The sequence below is a fragment of the Pangasianodon hypophthalmus genome, chromosome 14 (genome assembly GCF_027358585.1).
Source record: "Pangasianodon hypophthalmus isolate fPanHyp1 chromosome 14, fPanHyp1.pri, whole genome shotgun sequence".
NCBI lineage: Eukaryota > Metazoa > Chordata > Actinopteri > Siluriformes > Pangasiidae > Pangasianodon > Pangasianodon hypophthalmus.
The window spans coordinates 17,409,039-17,435,783 of NC_069723.1; the positions used below are offsets into that span (position 1 = coordinate 17,409,039).

Sequence of the window (26,745 nt, forward strand, 5' to 3'; positions counted from 1 at the left end):
TGCAAAAACATTAAAACAACAAAACATTATCTAGTGATTACATGTGTATAAAATTATAAAATATGAAAAGCAAATAAATCTGATACTGGAGTAGTTAAACATTAGTTACATATAAAGATATAAACATGGCATATATGTGGTTTTAGACTGGGAAGTCCAGTTCCTTAATTCATCAAGGCCAAAAACAGAAAATGAAAAGGACAGCCTTTTCATTCCCTTTAAAAAAATTCTTAGATCAAAGTAAAATTTACATATTTGGATGGATAGTCTTATTGTATAACAGCAGCTGCAAATATGCAATCATTTGTCATCATTGTGTTGCCTTAAAAGAGGGTTATAAGACTTTTTTGTTTACCTTCTATTTTATTATTCATTTGTACTTTTATAGCCTTAAAAATGTTTTTAACCTGACACGCTCCTTGACACTGTGGACAATATTACAACATGTGCGTGAGAAATGTAATACGAGGAAAGTAAAGCAATGGTGTTAGACAGTGTGGTTTGGGTTCAGACAATTTTGTCTGCAATCAAAATGAGGTGCTGTGGGTCAGACTCAGGCAGCTGCTCTGGAGTTATGATGGTCTAGCAATTAAAAAACTGTAGTATAGTCATCTCTAATAGAAGCAGAAAACTAACAGAAATCTTCACCATCTTAATGATTGTATGTTTTTCTTTGTCAAACAACAACATGCTTTTAAAAATCCATTTACTATTAGTAATATATTATGTCGAGTGACAGGGGAAACAGGGGAGGTCAGTTGTTTCCCCCAGTGGTTCTCAACATGGGATCAAGTAAACCCAGGCATCCATGAAGAAAAGCCACAGGGGCCATCGTTGTTTATTTATGTTACCGTGATGAAAATGACAAAACACAATTATTATAAGTTATATATATTATTGAGTTCTTGTGATAAACATGATTGACTGGTCACTTGAATTAAATGGGATTAATCCAAGCCTTAATAACGGCAAAACAGTTTGACGTGCGTTCTGTTCTGTTATAGCCAGAATATATTTACTTAAACTGTAGGAAATTTGGTGAAACTTATTCTGACTGACACTACAATGAAAGACTGCTTATCACTGCATTCAAAATACACCATTAGTGGTATTTCTATCGTAACAAGTATGAAAAAATTCACAAATTAAATAGAAATGATCCAGATCTATTTTATTGTGTACTTTATGTCTAATGGCATTACATTTACAGCTTTTTAAAGAAAACATGACTGTGAACAGAAAATATTGTAGAAACTAATGATATAATGATATAAAAAATATAAGTAAAATTTGCATACACATTCAAATTACTGTAAAATTACAGCAATACAAATATTGTTTGGAAAGAGATATTATTAAAATTATAAGTAGAAGGGGAAAAAACTTACATTTCCGTTGTTGGATGTAGAAACCTATTCTGTGTCTTGTAAGTGACTACAAATATATTGACTCCTTTGCATTATAAAGAAGTGCAAGCAAAAGTCCTGCCCACAAACCAAGTGTGTGCATTTTTAAACCTGAGGTGTACACTCCTTCAGAAAACCAGAAGAGACTTTAACGTGTACAGCTGTAAGCAGTACACAGTTGGGTGACAAATTAAAGGAAAACCCAACGAAAAGTGCCTTAGGAAGGTGTTTAGCCAAGCATTTACCAATATCTATAACTGTATAATGATGGTATGCAACAGCTTCCTATGAATGAGGAGAATAAGTTCATTTTACTAAGGCTGTCATACAGTATATTGTGTAAAGCATTTGCAGCCCCAAATAATTTATTTAATTGCATTTTACAAGCATAGACTTTGGAAAAAAAGATCAGTTTTGCAAAAAGCTTTCAGCAGATAAACTTCATGTCAATGCTGGAATCAGTGCCGAAATCCATCTCCCAGAACACACCACGCCCCATAAATATGACCGCCACGGACTACAACACCCAACCGTCTCTTCCGTCATGTTCCCAGTCACCAGATAACTGATAAATCACACACACACCTGCACTCAATTACCACTCACCTATATAAGCACACTGCATACACACACTCTTTGTGAAGTATCTGTGCAGCTCTGTGTGTTTGTATCTTATGTACCAAGCCTCTGTATTAGTGTTCTCGTTCATGGCTTTTGACCTGGTCTGTTTTCCTAGTTTTGTTGTTTTTTGCCTTTGTCTCTGATACCGGTTTATAAATTGCCTTACTTACTGCCTGTCGTTGACCACATTCAGAAAAGTAGAAGAAAATTCAAATGGATTAAAACTATCATGTATAAATGAGAATGGAATATGAATTTTCTTTTAATTGTTACACATTAAATGCATTTAATTTATTTAAAACAGTTTAAAAAAACATTATTTTTAAATTATCCGCCATATTTAAATATTTCAAGCCATGTGTTGCAGAAGTCCTTTGTGCATGTTGCCTTGGTAACCCAAAAGTTCACTCACTTGGCAGAAAATAAAGGCAGGATTGGATAAGAGTCATGTGACATTATAAAAGTGAAAAGCCGTTTGTGGGATGTTTTTAATTCTTCTTTGTGTCATTTATAAAGGACATAGCTCCATAGAGGTTCATTGCCGTGGCCCAGCACCTTCTTTGCAATATTTGCAAATTATAGGGATTTCTTGTGGAACTCTTAATTTTATTTCTCTCTGGATGGAAAAAAAGTGAAAGAAACTTTAAACTGTGTTACTTTAGGTGTCCCCCAGAGGTCAGTGTCACATTCTTCAGCAGCATCATGTCTCTTTTCATTGCTCAGCTGGACAAAATGGTGCTTCTTAATAGTCAAAATGATGCTTCCTCCAATCATCAATCATACTTCCTTCCTCCTGTAATGCAGAAGTCAATAAAAGTCCACCACTTAATTAATGACATATCAATTAATTAAATGCACTCGGAGGACTTCATGAGTGCCTACAATGGAACAAGAATTGTATAGATTAACTGTGCATTTTGTGATTTGGATATTGAAACCACAGAATTCATACATCATTTTTTTCTGGTATACAGCAGTTTGCATTTTCTGAAATATTCAAGACTTGCCTTGCAAAAAGAAAACTATGTTAAATAAATTAGGATTGTACAGGATAACTGGACAGTGAGAACAATATTTTTATATTTAAATAAATAAATAAATGAAATTAGAAAACCATCCATTATTTTTAGACATAATTTAAACTTTTTGTTATCAGTAATGAAAGGTAAACTATTGTAAGCTTCTTTCTGTAACAGACATTTTTAATTAATCTGGAATATATTACTACACCTTTTTAATTTTTATTTTTAAAATAATTTTTATTTTATTTTTTTATTTGTTTGTTTGTTTGTTTGTTTATCTATTCACTTATTTATATTTTTATTCAGTCTCGTTTTCCTGCTTTGTAAAAAATAAAATAATAATAATAATAATAATAATAATAATAATAATGTGCTCAGTTCTCTTTCTCTGCCCACTGTTCTGTGTTTTAATTTAATTTAAATTAAATGTTTAATTAAATGTGTTAAAGCAGAGGAAGCACAAATTAAATGTATATTTTACATAACTGCAAATGGCCATATTCATCCCTTTAGCCTCTTTCTGGGTAAATCCTTAATTGGCCAACTTTACAGCAAACCGAGCATCAGCATGAGACTCCTGGACGCTCACTGATCTGCACTAATGTGGGTTCTACTCTGTTTAGCCTGGGATTTATGCACATCCAGTAGACCAGCAGTAACAGAGTCTTTTGCCTGTAACAGATCCTGCTGAATGATCTTGTGGGCATCAGGGTCTGAGCGGGCACAGATAATTCCCATGCAGTATTTTCACTTTCTTTCCTCCACAGGAAAGGTGAAACTTACAAAGAGCTGGATCCATGAGGGCATTCACAGAGGAAATAAAAACATCAGGTACACAAAGCCATTATCTTATCGTGACCCTTTAGGAGCTCAGTAGTTCAATGACTTTAGATAGTCAGCACTCAGTCTAGTGAAGCTGCAGATGTATTGTATGCTGCCTTCAAGTGCTGGCAGACTTCTGGTGTTTAAGAGGTCAACACACATGAACACCACCACAAGGTCATATGGGAGCTAGTGTTTTTTTTTTTTTTTTTTTAATCTTTCCGAGTTGGGGTCAATAACAATAACAACTGCGTGTCACTAACAAAAACATCAATGTGAACATGACGTCTATAGCAGACGGTAAGATTTTATTGATAATTATGCATGTTAACTGTTCAGTTCTCTATTTTCTTTATAAGGCAAAGTAACTTCTTGTCAGTGATACAATAAATAAATTAAAACCAAAAAGGTTTTCTCACGCTGTCCTTTTTTTCAGGCCAAACCACTTGTACACACAAACACACACACACACCACGTCGTAATTACAACCTCCAAACTTACAAGCACCAACTAGAGGATACCAGCTGTATGCCCACCATATCAGTGAACGATCTTGTACATTTGAGTGAATGTTTGACAGTAACAGATACTTCATATTAAGACTTTTATTCATGAGTACCAAAATGTCCTCACTATTTCTTGAGGTGTGTGTGATTTTTCATGAACCTACAAATTTATCAGCAATTATAAGAAATAAACAAAAGCAGTCATGAAAGTCATATAATTAAGGGACGAAGTTGAGTACAGCTGATGCTATCTGCTTTATAACTCCTAAAGAATAGCAGTGATGTCCAACCATGCTTATACTGTATTATGTCATGATGTCATTCAGCCTGGTAGTGGATCTTTCTCAATTTGCATTTTTGTTAAAATGAGTCTCTAAAAACTGCACATGATGAGATGCACATTATGAGAGTCAAGCTTTCAGTTAAAGAAAATAAATGAATTACACTTTCTTCAAATTAAAAGGCTAAATTTCAAAAACCATTTCATGAGACAACATTAATAAGAATAAGAGAGAGCTGCCATGGCACAGGATAACCATAATAATGTTCTTAACACTGTATGACAGACACATGACAAAATAATGACTGTGTGTGTGTGTGTGTGTGTGTGTGTGTGTGTGTGTGTGTGTGTTTAAATTGTTTGTGTGTATTTAAATTGTATGTACATACGTGTTCTTTTTAAATCTATTCCTAGCCTTACACCGAACATACCAAAAACATTAAGCCTGCCTCTTAAAAAAAGTATTTATATTGTATAGTTCATGACAGATGACTGAGGCTACTTACTACAAGCATTTATCCATATCTAAGTGTATAATCCTGGTATGTAATAGCTTCCCATCATTTTTGAAAACATTACTGTTAGAATGAAGCATAGCATAGATAGATAAGAAATATAAGTAATGAAATCACACACAATAAAAACTATTACCCGCTTAATTATTTGCTTAGCCAATATATCTATCTCTATCTTGTGAGTGACTGCAGATTTCTTGTTGCCGTGGAAAGTGACAGTGCAGGTGATGTCAGTGTGATTGTCCTTCTCTGTGGCAGGGACGATCAGGAGGGACTCCACCTCCCAAACTCCAAAGCCATTGTCCTTATAGGACAAACGAGGTTTAGCATCTTGACGATTCCATTCAATAGTTGGGTGGTGTGTGGGACAGGTGTGTCTGACGTAACACTTAAAGACAGCAGGTGTTCCCTCTGTGAAGGATTCTTCATGATCCAGATTTGGTTTGTCAGGTTCGGCTGTATATCAAATACAACAGTATAGTAATTACTATTAAATAAAATGAGCTGAATAACTTCAAAATTAAATTAATATGAGGATGATATTAAGGATAAAATAGGCTGATTGTTTATTGTACTCTAGTCTAAGAAGAGAAGAAATGTCATTAAACTGTTTACATTAGGACCTACTTCCTCATAAAGGAAAATATTACACGTCATTTTATCGAAGCATATTTTTCAACAGGTTATTAAATTAATGAGGCTACAACATTGAACTTTCTTGGAGTGAACAAACCTGGGTTGAATAAGAGATATGGTGAATGTCTCTCTAAATATAAACACTGCCAGTCAAACATTTTGTGGAGTTTTTCCTACATTTTATTACAGTTTACCCACTATCAGCAAATAAATAAGGAAAAAAATAAACAAGTGTTCCATCAAACCCCAAATAAAGTGCTGTTTTCAAGGACTTATTAATTATCCCCACTCAGATTATAATGAAACTGTAAATTAGTGTTTTATTAAAGGCAAGTGGAAGATGAACCCTTTACTCCAAGCCTATAGATAAATGACCCATACAGAGTGTTAATATCAACCATAAGATAAATTTAGGCTGGGTGACTTTCTTTGTACCACTTATAATTTCCAATATAATGGTTTTAGTTTTCCTAATTCTCCAGTATCTTGATAAATATGGTATACTTGAGCCCATTTCTTGAAGTTTAACCAAACATGTTACAGGATGTTCAAAAACATTTTACTGGCAGTGTATATATGCCATTAATGGCAGAAGATTTTTTAATATATCTGATCATTATTGAAATGCTTTGAGAACTCAAATTTCAAAACCAAACTCACGCTTCATATTGATGGTCACACACTTCTCCACAAAAGAGAATTTCTCTATATTTGTGATTTCAGCTCTGAAACAGAACGGGCCGTCGTCGTGGTCTCTCACTTCGTCTATCTCCAACGAGCAGTTTTTCTCACCCAGTCGGCCAATTAGCTTTGTGCGCCCCTTGAAGTTATCCTCAATCAAGAAAGGATCTTCATCATAGATACGCTCATTTTTGTTTGGATCTTTGTGCCAGATTCCCTTCAGCCGAGAGTCAGGACGTTGAAGGCCAGGGTAATTAAATTTACAGGGCAACACGACACAAGAGGAGACCAGCGCCTCCACTGGAGAGACAACTTCTGCCTTCCACACATCCGAAAAAGCAGAGGCAAAGATCACTGTGGAAGATGATCAAAATATCAGTGAGCTGAGACGTAGAGTTTTTTTTACTTGCAGTATCCAGCTGTATTTAATAACGAGTGAAATAAATAGAAACATCAGGTAACCCAAGTAAATGTTATCCTGTACCTTGAAGGCAAATCCAGCAGAGCAGTATTTTTGACTGTGGATCCATGCTGCAACTTAAACTGCTACAAAATTGATACACATTTGACGTCAGTAATAGTTTTCAAATAAAATAATGAATAAAACATTTACTTTACTACATAATATAAATAACTACTACAGTATATGCAACAAAACATTATCTAGTGATTACATGTGTATAAAATTATAAAATATGAAAAACAAATAAATCTGATACTGGAGTAGTTAAACATTAGTTACATATAAAGATATAAACATGGCATATATGTGGTTTTAGACTGGGAAGTCCAGTTCCTTAATTCATCAAGGCCAAAAACATAAAATGAAAAAGACAGCCTTTTAATTCCCTTCAAAAAATTCTTAGATCAAAGTAAAATTTACATATTTGGATGGATAGTCTTATTGTATAACAGCAGCTGCAAATATGCAATCATTTGTCATCATTGTGTTGCCTTAAACGAGGGTTTTAAGACTTTTTTGTTTACCTTCTATTTTATTATTCATTTGTACTTTTATAGCCTTAAACATCTTTTTAACCTGACACGCTCCTTGACACTGTGGACAACATTACAACATGTGTGTGAGAAATGTAATACGAGGAAAGTAAAGCAATGGTGTTAGACAGTGTGGTTTGGGTTCAGACAATTTTGTCTGCAATCAAACTGAGGTGCTGTGGGTCAGACTCGGGCAGCTGCTCTGGAGTTATGATCATCTAGCAATTAAAAATCTGTAGTGTAATCATCTCTAATAGAAGCAGAAAACTAACAGAAAACTTCACCATCTTAACGATTGTATGTTTTTCTTTGTCAAACAACATGCTTTTAAAAATCCATTTACTATTAGCAATATATTATGTGGAGTGTCTACAATACAAGTCCTTGTGGATAAGCTGTTACTATAGAAACAAGAACCTATTTAGTGCATTAATAACAGTCTATCACTGTCACGAGTTTTGGTCCTTTTTTGTGTTTTTGTTGTGTTACGTTTTCCCCACTAGATGTCGCTCAGCCTTAGTTCTTTGTTGTAATTGGATTCATTGCTTTCACCTGTGTCTTGTTCCTCTTTGGTGTATTTAAGCCGTCCCTTTTGCCTTTGTTCCCCGCTTGGTTATTGTTGTTTCCTAAGCCCTGTCGTCGTTATAGTTGCGTCTCTCGAGTTAAATTTCTTCTGTGTTTTTTTTTCTAGCGCACTTGCCTTTTTTGTCTTTTTTTTCATCCTTTTTTCTCTATTTTAGTTTTGGCTTTTTTCGGTTTTCCTGTGCGTCTTCGTTTTTTGTTATTCATTGCCTTCTCGTTTTCCAGTTTTTTTTCCCTCGTGTCATTTCCTTGTATTTTTTACTTAATAAATAGATTCTTGTGCACTACTTCAGCGTTTGCTTCACAGGTTCACAGCCTCACAGGCTCAACAGTATAATGTCTGTTTCTCATGCCGGAGACCTGGGTTCGATCCCCGGTCCTGACAGAATAACTAAGCCACAATGGACCCAGAAATGCCGAACACTCAGGAGCTCTGTACCACTGTGGCCCAGCATGAGTCCTCCGTACAACGCCACAAGGCTGCCCTGGCTCAGCAGGAGACCCTGATGGCCCAACACTCCCAGTTGCTGATGAGTCTCTGACCCGGCACCTAGGGCAGGCTCTGTGAGTCTCGAGCCCCCACTCTGGTGGCTGAACCTTGGTTACCTCCCCCCAGCGCCTCTTGGGTGACCCTAGTGTTTGTGACGGGCTCCTCACCCAGTGTTCTGTTTGAGCTGCAGCCCTCCTCCTTCCTGTGTGATTGGGCCAAGATTGCCTATGTGATTACCCTTCTTTCTGGAAAGGCATTCTTCTTTCGTGGGCATCGGCTGTCTGGAAGGTGCAAGCTACTCTAGGTTTGAAGAGGAATTCAAGCGAGTGTTCGACCACCCTCTGAGCGGCCGGCAAGCCTCCACCAGGCTCCTCACCCTCTGGCAAGGCAACAACAGTGCTGCTGAATATGCCATCAAGTTCCGGACCATAGCTGCTGGCAGTGGCTTCGTTGACGAAGCCCTCATGGTTTGCTTCTTGAGCGGGCTATCCGAGGCTATCAAGGACGACCTGGCCGCTAAAGAGCCTGGGCCTGGAGGCCCTCATTGACCAGGCTATCCGGTTGGATAATTGCCAGAGAGAGAGAGACCAGAGCCGTTCCCATGCCCCCACCCAGCTGGCCAGCCCTATTGCAGTTCAGGGGCGCTCGGATCCCCAAGATCCCTCTGAACCGATGCAGTTGGGCAGGGCCCGTCTCTCCCCTGCGGAGCAAAACCGTCGCATGCGGGAACACTGTTGCTTATACTGTGGTCGACCTGGCCATTTCTATACCTCTTGCCCCGAGCTCTCGGGAAATGCTCAGTCCCGTACAGGCGAGGCAGGACTGTCGCGGGAGTAACTCGCACTGCCACTCCCTCTGACTCCGGGCTGGTCCCATCTCTCTCACCTGGGGTCACCAGCAACACCCACTCCAGGCCTTAATTGACTCTGGTGCTGCTGGGAACTTTATGGACATTTCCTTAGCCCAGAAACTCCAAGAACTCTCTTCTTGCCCCCATGACTGCCATAGCATTGGATGGTAGGCCGCTAGCCCCTGGCGAAATCACCTATCTTATCTCGTCCCTTCGGCTGGCCGTCGGCCAGCACCAGGAGGAAATCTGTTTTTACCGTATCGAGTCTCCTGCGACAACCCGCACGTCAACTGGTCCACGGGGGCAATTCTCAGTTGGGGTGCATCATGCCAGTCTGTGTGTTTGGGCCAGAGAGACCCTGACCCTGCTCCCGAGTCTCTAGAAACTATAGATCTGTCCTGAATCCCCCCCCCCCCCCCAATACCACCACCTCAAGACAGTTTTTAGTAAGAAGAAAGGCACCTCATTGCCGCCTCATCGTCCCTATGACTGCGGTATTGACTTCGTCCCTGACTCCAGTCCCACTAGAGGCCGTATCTTCTCATTGTCCCCTCCTGAAAGGGCCGCCATGAACGAGTACATTGAGGAGTCCCTTGCGGCCGAGATTATCCATCCATCCACTTCCCCGGCTGGGGCGGAGTTCTTTTTTGTCGGGAAGAACGACGGGGGCCTTCGGCCATGTATCGATTACAGGTGGCTGAACAAGATCACTGTGCGCAACCACTATCCCCTACCTCTCATGGCCACCACTTTTGAGGTCCTTCAAGAGGCCTCGATTTTCACTAAACTGGACTTGCGTAACACCTACCACCTTGAGCGTATCCGGCCGAGTGACGAATGGAAGACCGCCTCCAACATGCCTACGGGGCACTATGAGTACCTGGTCATGCCTTTTGGCCTCACTAATGCTCCTGCGGTTTTTCAAACCCTGGTCAACGACGTACTTAGGGACATGCGTAACAAATTCGTCTTTGTCTATCTGGATGACATACTCATTTTCTTGAGCTCGCTGCAGGAGCATGTTCCCATGTTAGCAAAGTCCTCAGACGCCTACTGGACAACCACCTGTACGTCAAACTGGAGAAATGCGAGTTCCACGTGACCCGGGTCCAGTTCTTGGGGTTCATCGTCAAGCCCGGTCTAATCCGTATGGACCCAAAAAAGGTGCGTGCAGTCATGGATTGGCCTACCCCCTCATCAGTAAAAGAGGTCCAACGCTTCCTCGGGTTCGCCAATTTCTACCGCAAGTTTATCCGGAACTTCAGCTCCGTTGCTGCCCCGCTATCGGCTCTCACCAAGGGCACTTCCGCCGGCTTTCGCTGGAGCCAGGACGCTGAGTCGGCCTTCTGCGAGCTCAAGTCCCGCTTCTCCTCGACCCCTATTCTGGCTCTCCCGGATCCGGAGATTCCCTTTGTTGTAGAGGTGGATGTCTCTGAATTAGGAGTCGGAGCGGTGCTGTCTCGAAGGGGTAAGGACGGCAAGCTGCACCCCTGCGCTTTCTTTTCCCACGGACCACAAAAATCTCGAGTACATCCAACAAGCCAAGCGGCTCAATCCCCGACAGGCGCATTGGTCACTGTTCTTCAACAGATTTCACTTTGTCTTGTCTTACCGCCCTGGTTCCAAGAACCTTAAGCATGATTCACTGTCCCGAGTCTATGGTAGCACGTCTCGAGAGGACAAGGTCCTCCCTATCATTCCCAGCTCGAAAATTGTAGCTCCGATCAGGTGGAAACTTGAGGACACAGTGAGACAAGCCCAAGCCAGAGAACCTGACCCAGGAAGCGGCCCGACCAACCGCCATGTACCCAAGGCTGTTCGATCCCCGGTTCTCCAGTGAGGGCACTCCTCCCGTTTCTCTTGTCATCCGGGTCCCTCGCATACTCTCGAGTTCCTCCAGAGGCGATTTTGGTGGCCTACCATCAAGGAGGATGTCATCACCTATGTCAGGGCCTGTCCTGTGTGTAATCAGAGCAAAACTACGCACCAATCTCCCCAGGGTCTCCTGCAGCCTCTTCCCATCCCTCATAGGCCCTGGTCCCACCTGTCCATGGACTTCATCACCGGGCTTCCACCGTCCCAAGGTAACACCAGCATCATGGTCATTGTTGACCAATTTTCCAAGGCCGTCAAGTTCATCCCCTTGCCCAAACTACCCACAGCCAAAGAAACGGTGTAGCTTATCATTACTCATGTTTTCCGCACCTTTGGCATACCACAGGACATCGTCTCCGATTGGGGACCCCAATTCTTCTGTGAGTCTCTGGGGGCCTCAGTGAGCCTATCCTCCGGGTTCCATACCGAGTCCAACGGTCAGACAGAGAGAATCAACCAGGATCTCGAGACCAGCCTGAGGTGTATGGCTGCTAACAACACATCCTCCTGGTCCACTTTCATCATGTGGGCGGAATACGCGCACAACACTCTCCGCTCCTCTGCCACAGGCATGTCCCCGTTCGAGCTGTCAGAGTTTTGGTCCTTTTTTTGTGTTTTTGTTGTGTTACGTTTTCCCCACTAGATGTCGCTCAGCCTTTCTTTGATGTAATTGGATTCATTGCTTTCACCTGTGTCTTGTTCCCCTTTGGTGTATTTAAGCCGTCCCTTTTGCCTTTGTTCCCCACTTGGTTATTGTTGTTTCCTAAGCCCTGTCGTCGTTATAGTTGCGTCTCTCGAGTTAAATTTCTTCTGTGTTTTTTTCCTAGCGCCCTTGCCTTGTTTTTTGTCTTTTTTTCATCCTTTTTTCTCTATTTTAGTTTTGGCTTTTTTCGGTTTTTTGCCCGTCTTCGTTTTTTGTTATTCATTGCCTTCCTGTTTTCCCGTTTTTTTCCCTCGAGTCATTTCCTTGTATTTTTTACTTAATAAATAGATTCTTGTGCACTACCTCAGCGTTTGCTTCACAGGTTCACCACCTCCCTGCGGCTCAACAGTATAATGTCTGTTTCTCATGCCGGAGACCCAGGTTCGATCCCGGGTCCTGACAGTCACTTATGTTAGAGCTGGAACTGCTGTCAGAGTCGTGCTGTTATAGAAAATTAATCAACACCTTCTGATACAAGAATTCAACAGCACTATACTATAACATGTTATAAACTAAAGTACTGTACTTTCATTAGAATTATTAAAATAAAGCTTTGGAAATAATGGACTACGGTCAGAGAGGTAGAAATCTATTGCACATCAGGGCTGGTGAGTAAATAGTAAGTTATACCATATTACAAATATGATTATAACAATGAAGTTCAATCTATTTAAATAAATTTGTACACCCTTAATTGTCCAGCATCTGATACATGACAGGGGAAACAGGGGAGGTCAGTTGTTTCCTCCAGTGGTTCTCAACATGGGATCAAGTAAACCAAGGAATCCATGAAGAAAAGCCACAGGGGCCGTCGTTGTTTATTTATGTTACCGTGGTGAAAATGACAAAACACAATTATTATAAGTTTTATTTATATTATGATAAACATGATTGACTGGTCACTTGAATTAAATGGGTTTAATCAAAGCCTTAATAACTGCAAAACAGTTTGACCTGCGTTCTGTTCTGTTCTGTTTAATTATATGAGTAATAAGCCTAATATTTGAAATGAAAATCTGTACTGAGAACGTATGTGGATTTTTTTTTTTTCAGCTAAAGGGGTCCCTGACTGCAAAAAGTTTGTGAACCCCTGGCCTACACAGCTTAGTTCACCAATTTAAATTGAGAGACTTTTAAGTCATGTGGAAGGGGTAAGACATGTTTAGTTAAGCTGTAGGAAATTTGGTGACACTTATTCTGACTGACACTACGATGAAAGACTGCTTCTCATTGCATTCAAAATGCACCATTAGTGGTATTTCTATCATAGCAATTAAGAAAACATTCACAAATTAAATAGAAATGATCCAGATCTATTTTATTGTGTACTTTATGTCTAATGGCATTGATCCATGGATTAAACCTTAAAATATGTGTGTCGTCAAACAACAAGTGAAATTCAAATAAAACTATTTGGTGGATCTCAGAGTTCTACAGGAAACATCTGCTAAACTCTTTATAGAAAAAAATAACAACTACATTTAGATCATGGTTTTGTTTCAATATGCTTTAGACATTCCTAACATTTTCTGACAACATTGAACAATTACAAAAGCTTTCTTTACTGTAATTGTGGCTTCAAAATTAAAGTCTGCTTACTAAAGAAAATGTATTTACAATTCAAACTAGATTCAAATTCACTCAAATGTTGCCCTGTTTAACTGTGTATTACTTTTATAGCTTTTTAAAGAAAACATGATTGTGAACAGAAAATATTATAGAAACTAATGATATAATTTAACTCATATGGAATATGAGTAAAATTAGTTTAGATTAGTTAGTTTAGTTTATTCATTTATAAAGCATATACTGCATATGCTGTACAAGTAGTATAAAGCAAATCTATACACAAAAAAACATTTAACAATACAAAATACCGAAAGACAAATGGAAATTTTACAATTTTTGAATTAAAAGATAAAGAATAAAAGTCAGTCTTCAAGGAGGATTTGAACATAGCAATAGAGGAGGATGATCTTATATGAAAAGGCAGACTATTCCAGAGCCTGGGAGCAGCCACCGGGAAAGCCTGGTCACCTTTGGTTTTGGAACATGAACGTGGGATTGAACAGAGTAATGGACTTGATGATCGTAAAGATCTTGAGGCAGTGTATGAAGCAAGGAGATCATATATGTACTGTGGAGCAAGCCCATGCAAAGCTTTAAAAACAAATAATAAAATTTTAAACTCAATGCAGAAATTGAATGGCAACCAGTGAAGAGAGGCAAGCACCGGAGTAATGTGCTCACGCTTCCTGGTGCCAGTCAAAAGTGTGGCTGCTGCATTTTGCACCATTTGCATCCAACATTTAATGTCATTCAGACATTCAAATAGATTTTGCACCGAACAGCTGTCGTTTGTACTAACCGGAAAGTAACACTGCATGTCGTCAGCATAACGGTGATACGATAAGTTATGCTTCTGGATAATGTGGCCCAAGGGAAGCATATATAAAGCAAGTAGAAGAGGTCCCAAAATGGAACCCTGGGGAACACCACAAGATATTTGTGCATGAGGTGAGAAACAATTTCCCATATTAACTGAAAAGGTTCTCCCCTTAAGGTAAGAGGCAAACCACTTCAACACAGATCCCTGAAACCAAACGACATGATTTAGTCTTTTCAAAAGGATCTCATGGTCTACTGTGTCAAAAGCAGCACTTAGATCAAGCAGGATTAAAAGACAGCAGAAGCCAGAGTCAAGAGAGAGTAAAATATCGTTGGTGACCTTTAACAAAGCAGATTCGCTACTGTGGAGTTCTCTAAAACCAGGCTGAAATGTATCAAAAATGTTGAAAGTACTCAAGTACAAAGAGATCTGAGAATAAACAACTTTTTCCAAGACTTTGGAAATAAATTATATCTTGGAGATCGGCCTGTAATTATTCAGAGCATGTTGATCAAGATCATGCCTTTTCAACAATGGCTGAACCACAGCATGTTTAAAAGTGGCTGGTATAATTCCATTTTCTAGGGAGCTATTAATAATAGCAGTAACAACCAGACTTAAAGCTGGGAAAGCCTCCTTAAAAATATCTGAAGGTAGAACATCTGTAGAACAGTTTGTAGACTTCATATTTGAAACAATGTCAAAAAGTTGTGAAGGTGAGACAAGTTGAAACTGAGATAAATGGTTCTGATAACACAGTGTCTCTAACAGAACAGAACTATGAAATGGTATGTTAGATCTGATGGCCTCAACTTTCTGGATGAAATGATTTAAGAACTGATCACACCGGGCGGTGGAACTCTCTAAAGGGCCACTAGGGGTAGGACTTAAAAAAGCATTAATTTTACAAAAAAGTACCTTAGGCCTTTGTGCATTTCGTGCAATTAAATCTGACACATATCTAAACCGTGCTTCCTTAACAGAGCTCTGATACTGCCTAAGACACTCCCTAAGAGTTTCATAAGATATCTGTAATTTATCTTTCTTCCATTTACGTTCAGCGTGCCTACACTCCTGTCTAAGGGCACGAATGGACCCATCTAGTCAGGGCTGAGCTTTATGCATCACTATGGATCTTTGTAACCTAAAAGGGGCAACTGAATCCAAGGTAGTAATGCAAGTACTGTTAAAAAGATCGTCAACCAGATCGTCAGGGTTCACACATATGGATAAAACTTCCACAGCATTTGGCACTTGGGAAGATATGTAGATATCATTGAAAAACCTGGCATTGGAGGAATTAATATGTCTAGAATAGCATGGTGGGAGACAGGATTTGAACAATTGACATGACAGCACAGATTCAAAAACACTGGACAATGATTGGAAATAGCAACATCACATATTTCAAGACATGCCAAAGACAAACCAAATGATACCACCAAATCAAGAGTATGAACCTTCTGATGTGTAGGTCCAGAGACAGATTGAACAAGGTTAAAAGAGTCAACGAGGGATAAAAATTCTTTTACCAGGGGTATTGACTGGCAACAAACATGTATGTTAAAGTCGCCCATAACCAGAAGTCTATCAGACACCACAGATGACAAAAAGTCAGAAAATTCCTGGATGAAGTCCTTATTAAAGTTAGGTGGTCTATAAACCAGAGGGAGCAAGGGAGTAGAGAAATCAACCTTGAAAAGCTGCACCTCAAAGCTTGAAAATTCATCAGCAGGCAAAAGTCTACAGTCAAAACAGTTCTTGAAAATTGTTGCTATTCCACCTCGACGACCTGCGGTTCTTGGAGTATTAAAAAACAGGCAGTGTGAAGGCATGAGTTCCTTTAGGGCCATAGAGTCACCAGGGATGAGCCAGGTCTCCATCACAAATAAAAAATCCAAAGCACGAGTGGTGAAAAAGTCATTCAAGATAAATGATTTACTGGACAAGGACCTAGCATTTATTAGACGAAGTTTAACAGGGCAGTTCATAGTACACACTGGGTCTGACACGGTATTATTTGTTGGTAGATATTCCAGTGATCTGAGGTTGTTGAAGTTAGCTCCTCCATTTCCAGCACTTGGTCTAGCACGAAAGCGGCGAAAACGAGACCAGATGGCCAATATTTGATCATCAGTCGATGTATCGGGGAGAATGGCAGAACAATGTTTGCGTTTAGAGCCGCGATGTACATAGCGTAAGCGACGAGCAATTCCCAAATCGACACAGGTTTTATAAACTCCAGCTGGCAGGCGCGATGAAGAATTCCAGCCTCCGCAGATGAGTAGCGATAAACCATTGGGATAAAAAGGCACAAACAACTTATCTTTATCGTCTACACAACCATACTGAGAAATGTGTTGGCCTAAACACCACAGGACCACCTAGAAAACCATCGGGTAGGAAAAAGAGCAAGCAGGTAAAACCTTTAAGACCCAACAGAGAATAATAAGCAATAAACCAGGAGACTTACCCACGGGTCTATATGCAACAGACTAGGAGTAACCAGGGTGCGGAAAGCACGCATTAGGCCAGTGCAGGACAGGGAAAAAATTACAGGAAATTAAATAAATAAATAAATATGTCCATATGAACATGAGCTATGTAATCCTCATAAACAGAGTGCAAATTTGCAGTGTCCAGCGGTATAATTCCAAAGACTGCGGACATTGTTTGGAAAGAGATATTGTTAAAATTATATAAGTAGAAGGGGGAAAAAACTTACATTTTGGTTGTTGGATGTAGAAACCTATTCTGTATCTCGTAAGTGACAGAATGCCACTGCTCTACAAATATATTGACTCCTTTGCTGTATAAAGAAGTGCAAGCAAAAGTCCTGCCCATAAACCAAGTGTGTGCATTTTTTAAATCTGACGTGTACAGTCCTTCAGAAAACCAGAAGAGACTTTAACATGTACAAATTGGTGACAAATTACAGGAAAACCCAGCGAAAAGTGCCTTAGGAAGGTGTTGAGCCACCACAAGCCACCAGAACAGATTTAGTTTGCCCTGGCACACTACAAAATTGTGAAACAACTGGAGGGATGAACACCGTGCTTCCAATAGCTATTCCCTCAGATTGTGTTTGTATGATGGTGGTGGAAAGCCCTTTCTAACACAGCAGTCCAAAATCTCACAAAGGTTTTATAGAATTGTACATTTTTTTAATCCAAAAATAAATAATCAATAGAGACATTTTCCTTAGACAAAAACAGTATTTTTATTGTGACGTTTTTGTGGACAGATAAGAATGCATAATTATGTAAGTGCCAAAACGTCATCAGAATACACCCTTATTAATTACTATGACAAACAGTGTTTTCTAGTAGCCATTTTATCACATGCTTTGTACAAATGAGGAGAACAAGTCCATTTTACTAAGGCTGTTATACAGAATACAGAATACTGTGTGAAGCATGTAACGCCCCACACCATGTTGTGCATGTTGCCTTGGTAACCCAAATGTTTACTCACTTTACACACAGAAAATAAAGGGAGGATTGGATAAGTGTCATGTGACATTATAATAGTGAAAAGCAGTTTGTGGAATGTTTTTAAATTCTTCTTTGTGTCATTTATAAAGGACATAGCTCCATAGAGGGTCAAGTTCAAGTTCAAGTCGAGTGTGTTGTGTTTGTGTTGGCGCATAGCGTCTCCTGAAAGGAAAACACACACAGTGCTGTGGCCCACCCAGCACCTTCTTTGCAATATTTGCAAATTATAGGGATTTCTTGTGGAACTCTTAATTTTATTTCTCTCTGGATAGAAAAAAAGTGAAAGCAACTTTAAACTGTGTTACTTTAGGTGTCCCCCAGAGGTCAGTGTCACATTCTTCAGCAGCATCATGTCTCTTTTCATTGCTCAGCTGGACAAAATGGTGCTTCTTAATAGTCAAAATGATGCTTCCTCCAATCATCAATCATACTTCCTTCAACCTGTAATGCAGAAGTCAATAAAAGTCCACCACTTAATTAATGACATATCAATTAATTAAATGCACTCGGAGGACTTCATGAGTGCCTACAATGGAACAAGAATTGTATAGATTAACCGTGCATTTTGTGATTTGGATATTGAAAGCACAGAATTCATACATCATTTTTTTCTGGTATACAGCATTTTGCATTTTCTGAAATATTCAAGACTTGCCTTGCAAAAAGAAAACTATGTTAAATAAATTAGGATTGTACAGGATAACTGGACAGTGGGAACAATATTTTTATATTTAAATAAATAAATAAATAAAATCAGAAAACCATCCATTATTTTTAGACATAATTTAAACTTTTTGTTTATCAATAATGAAAGGTAAACTATTGTAAGCTTCTTTCTGTAACAGACATTTTTAATTAATCTGGAATATATTACTACACCTTTTTAATTTTTATTTTTAAAATAATTTTTATTTTATTTTTTTATTTGTTTGTTTGTTTGTTTGTTTATCTATTCACTTATTTATATTTTTATTCAGTCTCGTTTTCCTGCTTTGTAAAAAATAAAATAATAATAATAATAATAATAATAATAATAATAATGTGCTCAGTTCTCTTTCTCTGCCCACTGTTCTGTGTTTTAATTTAATTTAAATTAAATGTTTAATTAAATGTGTTAAAGCAGAGGAAGCACAAATTAAATGTATATTTTACATAACTGCAAATGGCCATATTCATCCCTTTAGCCTCTTTCTGGGTAAATCCTTAATTGGCCAACTTTACAGCAAACCGAGCATCAGCATGAGACTCCTGGACGCTCACTGATCTGCACTAATGTGGGTTCTACTCTGTTTAGCCTGGGATTTATGCACATCCAGTAGACCAGCAGTAACAGAGTCTTTTGCCTGTAACAGATCCTGCTGAATGATCTTGTGGGCATCAGGGTCTGAGCGGGCACAGATAATTCCCATGCAGTATTTTCACTTTCTTTCCTCCACAGGAAAGGTGAAACTTACAAAGAGCTGGATCCATGAGGGCATTCACAGAGGAAATGAAGACATCAGGTACACAAAGCCATTATCTTATCGTGACCCTTTAGGAGCTCAGTAGTTCAATGACTTTAGATAGTCAGCACTCAGTCTAGTGAAGCTGCAGATGTATTGTATGCTGCCTTCAAGTGCTGGCAGACTTCTGGTGTTTAAGAAGTCAACACACATGAACACCACCACAAGGTCATATGGGAGCTAGTGTTTTTTTTTTTTTTTTTTTTAATCTTTCCGAGTTGGGGTCAATAACAATAACAACTGTGTGTCACTAACAAAAACATCAATGTGAACATGACATCTATAGCAGACGGTAAGATTTTATTGATAATTATGCATGTTAACTGTTCAGTTCTCTATTTTCTTTATAAGGCAAAGTAACTTCTTGTCAGTGATACAATAAATAAATTAAAACCAAAAAGGTTTTCTCACGCTGTCCTTTTTTTTCAGGCCAAACCACTTGAACACACAAACACACACACACACCACGTCGTAATTACAACCTCCAAACTTACAAGCACCAACTAGAGGATACCAGCTATATGCCCACCATATCAGTGAACGATCTTGTACATTTGAGTGAATGTTTGACAGTAACAGATACTTCATATTAAGACTTTTATTCATGAGTACCAAAATGTCCTCGCTATTTCTTGAGGTGTGTGTGATTTTTCACGAACCTACAAATTTATCAGCACTTATAAGAAATAAACAAAAGCACTCATGAAAGTCATATAATTAAGGGACGAAGTTGAGTACAGCTGATGCTATCTGCTTTATAACTCCTAAAGAATAGCAATGATGTCCAACCGTGCTTATACTGTATTATGTCATGATGTCATTCAGCCTGGTAGTGGATCTTTCTCAATTTGCATTTTTGTTAAAACGAGTCTCTAAAAACTGCACATGATGAGATGCACATTATGAGAGTCAAGCTTTCAGTTAAAGAAAATAAATAAATTACACTTTCTTCAAATTAAAAGGCTAAATTTCAAAAACCATTTCATGAGACAACATTAATAAGAATAAGAGAGAGCTGCCATGGCACAGGATAACCATAATAATGTTCTCAACACTCTATGACAGACGCATGACAAAATAATGACTCTGTGTGTGTGTGTGTTTAAATTGTTTGTGTGTATTTAAATTGTATGTACATAAGTGTTCTTTTTAAATCTATTCCTAGCGTTACACCGAACATACCAAAAACATTAAGCCTGCCTCTTAAAATTACATTTTTTTTCTGGTGAAGTGCATGAATAAAAACAGGCAACAGATGAGTCGACTTAGATTAGTTTTGAGGGAATCAGGCTCTGTTTCTCATGCTGCTTATATTACCTGTGTGACACTCTGGAGAGATGACTCCATACCCTATGTAGAAGAAAGAATCAAGAATCGGGTCCATTATTTTTAGGATAATAAACCACACTGTAGTGTATAGTATAATAGACAAGTCTTTATATTTCTGTAGAAAATGAATTATGAATTAGTCTCTGGTACACAAAGTATATATTTGCAGAAGGAATATATACAACAATAATTATTAGAGTAATACTTCTATGACAAAAACAGTATTTATATTGTATAGTTCATGACAGATGACTGAGGCTACTTACTACAAGCATTTATCCATATCTAAGTGTATAATCCTGGTATGTAATAGCTTCCCATCATTTTTGAAAACATTACTGTTAGAATAAAGCATAGCATAGACAGATAAGAAAGATATGTAATGAAATCACACACAATAAAAACTATTACCTGCTTAATTATTTGCTTAGCCAATATATCTATCTCTATCTTGTGAGTGACTGCAGATTTCTTGTTGCCGTGGAATGTGACAGTGCAGGTGATGTCAGTGTGATTGTCCTTCTCTGTGGCAGGGACGATCAGGAGGGACTCCACCTCCCAAACTCCAAAGCCATTGTCCTTATAGGACAAACGAGGTTTAACATCTTGACGATTCCATTCAATAGTTGGGTGGTGTGTGGGACAGGTGTGTCTGACGTAACACTTAAAGACAGCAGCTGTTCCCTCTGTGAAGGATTCTTCATGATCCAGATTTGGTTTGTCAGGTTCGGCTGTATATCAAATACAACAGTATAGTAATTACTATTAAATAAAATGAGCTCAATAACTTCAAAATTAAATTAATACGAGGCTGATATTAAGGATAAAATAGGCTGATTGTTTATTGTACTCTAGTCTAAGAAGAGAAGAAATGTCATTAAACTGTTTAAATTAGGACCTACTTCCTCATAAAGGAAAATATTACACATCATTTTATAGAAGCATATTTTTCAACAGGTTATTAAATTAAAGATGCTACAACATTGAACTTTCTTGGAGTGAACAAACCTGGGTTGAATAAGAGATATGGTGAATGTCTCTCTAAATATAAACACTGCCAGTCAAACATTTTGTGGATTTTTCCTACATTTTATTACAGTTTACCCACTATCAGCAAATAAATAAGGAAAAAAATAAACAAGTGTTCCATCAAACCCCAAATAAAGTGCTGTTTTCAAGGACTTATTAATTATCCCCACTCAGATTATAATGAAACTGTAAATTAGTGTTTTATTAAAGGCAAGTGGAAGATGAACCCTTTACTCTAAGCCTATAGATAAATGACCCATACAGAGTGTTAATATCAACCATAAGATAAATTTAGGCTGGGTGACTTTCTTTGTACCACTTATAATTTCCAATATAATGGTTTTAGTTTTCCTAATTCTCCAGTATCTTGAGAAATATGGTATACTTGAGCCTATTTCTTGAAGTTTAACCAAACATGTTACAGGATGTTCAAAAACATTTTACTGGCAGTGTATATATGCCATTAATGGCAGAAGATTTTTTAATATATCTGATCATTATTGAAATGCTTTGAGAACTCAAATTTCAAAACCAAACTCACGCTTCATATTGATGGTCACACACTTCTCCACAAAAGAGAATTTCTCTATATTTGTGATTTCAGCTCTGAAACAGAATGGGCCGTCGTCGTGGTCTCTCACTTCGTCTATCTCCAACAAGCAGTTTTTCTCACTCAGTCGGCCAATTAGCTTTGTGCGCCCCTTGAAGTTATCCTCAATAAAGAAAGGATCTTCATCATAGTCGCGCTCATTTTTGTTTGGATCTTTGTGCCAGATACCCTTCAGCCGAGAGTCAGGACGTTGAAGGCCAGGGTAATTAAACTTACAGGGCAACACGACACAAGAGGAGACCAGCGCCTCCACTGGAGAGACAACTTCTGCCTTCCACACATCCGAAAAAGCAGAGGCAAAGATCACTGTGGAAGATGATCAAAATATCAGTGAGCTGAGACGTAGAGTTTTTTTTTTTTTACTTGCAATTAGGGCTGCAGCTATCGATAATTTTAATCGAGTATGCTATTGATTATTCCATCGATTATTCGGACAAGAAGTAATTTTTCTTTATTAAAGAGCAATAGTAAATATACAAGAGAAAATAAGATAGGTCTCTTAAAATAAACAACTAATTTGTTTCCTTTTTAGAAAAATGAACATTTTTATTGCTGAAATTGCATACATTAATAACATTGAAAACTAAACCCATTTAGTGCATTTAATTGCCATATTACATTCAAAATGCAAATGCAAATATATAAATAAAAAAAATTAAATAAAAATACAAAAATCAATTTCACATTACTTTAAAAAAGGTAAACAGTACAAACTAAAACTAAGGCATAAATCAAAATAATAGTAATAAAAATAATAATAATACCTAAACATTGCATTCATGTCGTCCAACTTAACTTTCAAGTTTCAGCCTAACTACAGCTCAAGCATGACATATGCCTTCTGTCTTCTTGGAAGGCTTTGTGGTTTTTGTAAGAGGCAAAAATCAGTGGACAGGAAGGTAACTTGGAACAAGAACAAGAGTCCATACACAAAATTTCTTAACACATTTTTCTGCAGCATGAAATTAGAGTTATTTGGAGAATAAACCCTCTTAAATGTCTCTCTACGTACTGGTGTGTGTCTGTGTGTGTGTGTGTGTGTGTGTGTGTGTGTGTGTGAGAGAGAGAGAGAGAGAGAGAGAGAGAGAGAATGAGAATGTGAATGGCGCTTAGTCTTTCACAAAACATAGCTAACTTAGTGACATCATAACTAGCCACCATATTGATTTACGGTCTTAAATAGTCACTACATATAGCCACAATCAACATACATTTTTACGGGTCTTCATTTCAACTAGCAGTCATACTGATTTAGGGTAAATGCGAACGCTAACGGTACCTTGTGTGGATTCCGCTTGGATTTGATGCGAGGACTGGGTGTTTTCGGATGAGATGTTGAAGCATCGAACTTGTACTGTTGTGGTACGCCAGTTCAGTCTCACAGTAAACACACTGTACGGAGTTTCTTTCGGTTTTAGTTTGAAATGATCCCAAACTTTGGAAACTTTCTGCGGTTTTGTTTGGCTCGCTGTTTTCTCGCCGTTCCTCCGTTTTTCATTCTGCCGCGTCTTCTGTGTTTTTTTTTTTTTTTTTTTATTAAATCGTTTCAAATAACAAACAGGCATTAACTTATAATCATTGTTAAACACATTAACAATAAGACCAAGCAGCATTTTGTAAACAGCATAATAATAACATAACCAAAAAAAAACCTAAATAAATAAATAAACATGAACAACAAATTATAACAGAGTACATTACCTTCCGGGGGGTTAATCCATATATATTGCCACTAATTTAGCGAGCTTTAAGGCACTCCTCATTTTTAGTTTTTTTAAGGATTCAAATAAAATTTTTTAATCATTTTTAAATGCCTCAAAACATGGAGAAACTTTAACAAATCTACATTTGTGTAGGTCCAAAAAGACACCAAATTTAACAATGTGATAGTCAAAGGTAGATATTACATTTTTTGTTTTCAACCACTCATACAATCTGTCCCAAAAGGACTTAACAATCATACAATTATATAAAAAAAGATGCTCCTGAGATTCAATATCTTTTTGACAGAATGTACACACTTTGCAATCCAAATTAAACCTTACTCATAGAAATTCGTTACATGGATAAATGTCGTTAATTGTTTTGAAATGTACTTCTTTCATTTTAGGTAACAAAGGAAATGACAAGTATCTGGTTCTAACTTTGATAGTGTATACTTTTGAAAACCTCAGAGATACAACTTTCCTTTTAACAGGAAGAGGAAAATATTCTTTTGTAATAAGTGATCTCAAAACCTTGTTATTACATTTTTTATCCAAGAAATTATACTTATCAATAAACAAACTCAGAGGTGTGGGTATTGGAGAAGAGTATTGTAATATACCTTTAATTAGATTTCTCAAAGCTACAGGAATAGCTTTGACAACTAAAGAATATTGTCTATATGAACAATTCAAATTAAATTTTATCTTAAAATTATCATAACTTAATATATTACCATCATCATCCATTAAATGCATAACAGCCCAAACTCCTTTTTCCATCGAGTCTTTATAAAATAAAGATTTCCTCTTATGTAAAATACATCTGTTATTCCAAATTATAGCCTTATGTGGAGTAAAATTATGCTTGTACAGCATTTTCCAATATAGTAATACCTGTATATGAAAATCAGATAACTTAAAAGGCAGTTTTAATGGGTCAAAATCACATCTTAAAAGAAAGGAAATGCCTCCTATCCTTTGGAAAAGATGAAAAAGAAGACTAAACCATAAAGACTGTTTACAAATGTTTGTAACCATCTTGACTTAATATCTCCATTCATTGCCCCAAAATCAATTACATTCATCCCTCCTTCTTCTGCTAATTTTACCATATCACCTCTTCGTATCAAATGTTGCTTATTATTCCAAAATAAAATTATAATGAATTCGGTTTATTTGCGTCTTCTGTGTTTACATCACATGTCCAGCGTTTATCGGGTTGTGCGTCAGTAATAATGGTCCGTGGGGAAACACAGTGTTCCGTGTGTAGTTCCAGTAAATGAACTAAACGAAGCCTCGAGGCAAATAATTTGTATTTTTGTATTCGAGTTACTCGTGGAATCGTTTCAGCCCTACTTGCAATATCCAGCTGTATTTAATAACGAGTGAAATAAATAGAAACATCAGGTAACCCAAGTAAATGTTATTCTGTACCTTGAAGGCAAATCCAGCAGAGCAGTATTTTTGACTGTGGATCCATGCTGCAACTTAAACTGCTACAAAATTGATACACATCTGATGTTAGTAATAGTTTTCAAATACAATAATAAATGAAACATTTACTTTACTACATAATATAAATAACTACTACAGTGTCTGCAACAAGACATTATCTAGTGATTACATGTGTATAAAATTATAAAATATGAAAAGCAAATTAATTTGATACTGGAGTAGTTAAACATTAGTTACATATAAAGATATAAACATGGCATATATGTGGTTTTAGACTGGGAAGTCCAGTTCCTTAATTCATCAAGGCCAAAAACAGAAAATGGATAAGACAGCCTTTTCATTCCCTTTAAAAAAATTCTTAGATCATAGTAAAATTTACATATTTGGATGGATAGTCTTATTGTATAACAGCAGCTGCAAATATGCAATCATTTGTCATCATTGTGTTGCCTTAAAAGAAGGTTTTAAGACTTTTTTGTTTACCTTCTATTTTATTATTCATTTGTACTTTTGTAGCCTTAAACATCTTTTTAACCTGACACGCTCCTTGACACTGTGGACAACATTACAAAATGTTTGTGAGAAATGTAATACGAGGAAAGTAAAGCAATGGTGTTAGACAGTGTGGTTTGGGTTCGGACAATTTTGTCTGCAATCAAAATGAGGTGCTGTGGGTGAGACTCGGGCAGCTGCTCTGGAGTTATGATGGTCTAGCAATTAAAAAACTGTAATCATCACCAATAGAAGCAGAAAACTACCAGAAAACTTCACCGTCTTAACGATTGTATGTTTTTCTTTGTCAAACAACAACATGCTTTTAAAAATCCATTTACTATTAGCAATATATTATGTGGAGTGTCTACAATACAAGTCCTTGTGGATAAGCTGTTACTATAGAAACAAGAACCTATTAAAACGAGCGCATTAATAACAGTCTATCACTTATGTTACAGCTGGAAGTGCTGTCAAAGTCGTGCTGTTATAGAAAATTAATCAACACCTTCTTATTCAAGAATTCAACAGCACTATACTATAACATATTATAAACAAAAGTACTGTACTTCCATTAGAATTATTATAATAAAGCTTTGGAAATAATGGACTATGGTCATAGAGGTAGAAGTTTATTGTACACCAGGGCTGGTGAGTAAATAGTAAGTTATACCATATTACAAATATGATTATAACAGTGAAGTTCAATCTATTTAAATAAATTTGTACACTCTTAATTGTCCAGCATCTGATA

At 37.6% G+C, this 26,745-nt stretch overlaps 2 protein-coding genes across 4 annotated transcripts; both read right to left on the minus strand.

Moving 5' to 3' along the window:
* Positions 1 to 4,985: 4,985 nt before the first annotated feature.
* LOC113539361 (myelin-associated glycoprotein-like) lies at positions 4,986 to 17,205 on the minus strand. 2 transcript variants are annotated; one of them, XM_053239481.1, is made up of 4 exons: positions 17,100 to 17,205; positions 6,974 to 7,035; positions 6,469 to 6,843; positions 4,986 to 5,628 (listed from the first exon to the last, which is right to left on the minus strand). In XM_053239481.1, the coding sequence occupies exons 2-4, from the start codon at positions 7,017 to 7,019 to the stop codon at positions 5,183 to 5,185; spliced, it is 867 nt and encodes a 288-aa protein (XP_053095456.1). In that variant the 5' UTR covers positions 7,020 to 7,035; positions 17,100 to 17,205; the 3' UTR covers positions 4,986 to 5,182. The 2 variants fall into 2 exon arrangements, with proteins under 2 accessions (XP_053095456.1, XP_053095457.1); XM_053239482.1 differs by lacking the exon at positions 17,100 to 17,205 and adding an exon at positions 16,848 to 16,869.
* A 686-nt stretch (positions 17,206 to 17,891) lies between these two features.
* On the minus strand, positions 17,892 to 25,298 carry LOC128319995 (sialoadhesin-like). Of its 2 annotated transcripts, XM_053239480.1 has the most exons (5): positions 23,618 to 25,298; positions 22,270 to 22,644; positions 21,111 to 21,430; positions 20,688 to 20,720; positions 17,892 to 18,309 (listed from the first exon to the last, which is right to left on the minus strand). In XM_053239480.1, exons 1-5 carry the CDS (start codon positions 23,949 to 23,951, stop codon positions 18,259 to 18,261), a joined length of 1,113 nt encoding a protein of 370 aa, XP_053095455.1. In that variant the 5' UTR covers positions 23,952 to 25,298; the 3' UTR covers positions 17,892 to 18,258. The 2 variants fall into 2 exon arrangements, with proteins under 2 accessions (XP_053095455.1, XP_053095454.1); XM_053239479.1 differs by lacking the exons at positions 17,892 to 18,309; positions 20,688 to 20,720 and having other exon boundaries at positions 20,784 to 21,430.
* Between the last annotated feature and the right edge of the window lie 1,447 nt (positions 25,299 to 26,745).

Bases quoted from the DNA above. Each gene is read 5' to 3' on its own strand.
- LOC113539361 (XM_053239481.1), bottom strand. From the start codon at position 7,019: ATGGATCCACAGTCAAAAATACTGCTCTGCTGGATTTGCCTTCAAG. The intron at 6,844-6,973 runs GTACAGGATAAC...CATCTTCCACAG, and splicing joins CTGCTGGATTTGCCTTCAAG to TGATCTTTGCCTCTGCTTTT. The intron at 5,629-6,468 runs GTGAGTTTGGTT...TTTGATATACAG, and splicing joins TGTGACCATCAATATGAAGC to CCGAACCTGACAAACCAAAT.
- LOC128319995 (XM_053239479.1), bottom strand. From the start codon at position 23,951: ATGCTGCTTGGTCTTATTGTTAATGTGTTTAACAATGATTATAAGTTA. The intron at 22,645-23,617 runs GTACCGTTAGCG...CATCTTCCACAG, and splicing joins CCAAGCGGAATCCACACAAG to TGATCTTTGCCTCTGCTTTT. The intron at 21,431-22,269 runs GTGAGTTTGGTT...TTTGATATACAG, and splicing joins TGTGACCATCAATATGAAGC to CCGAACCTGACAAACCAAAT.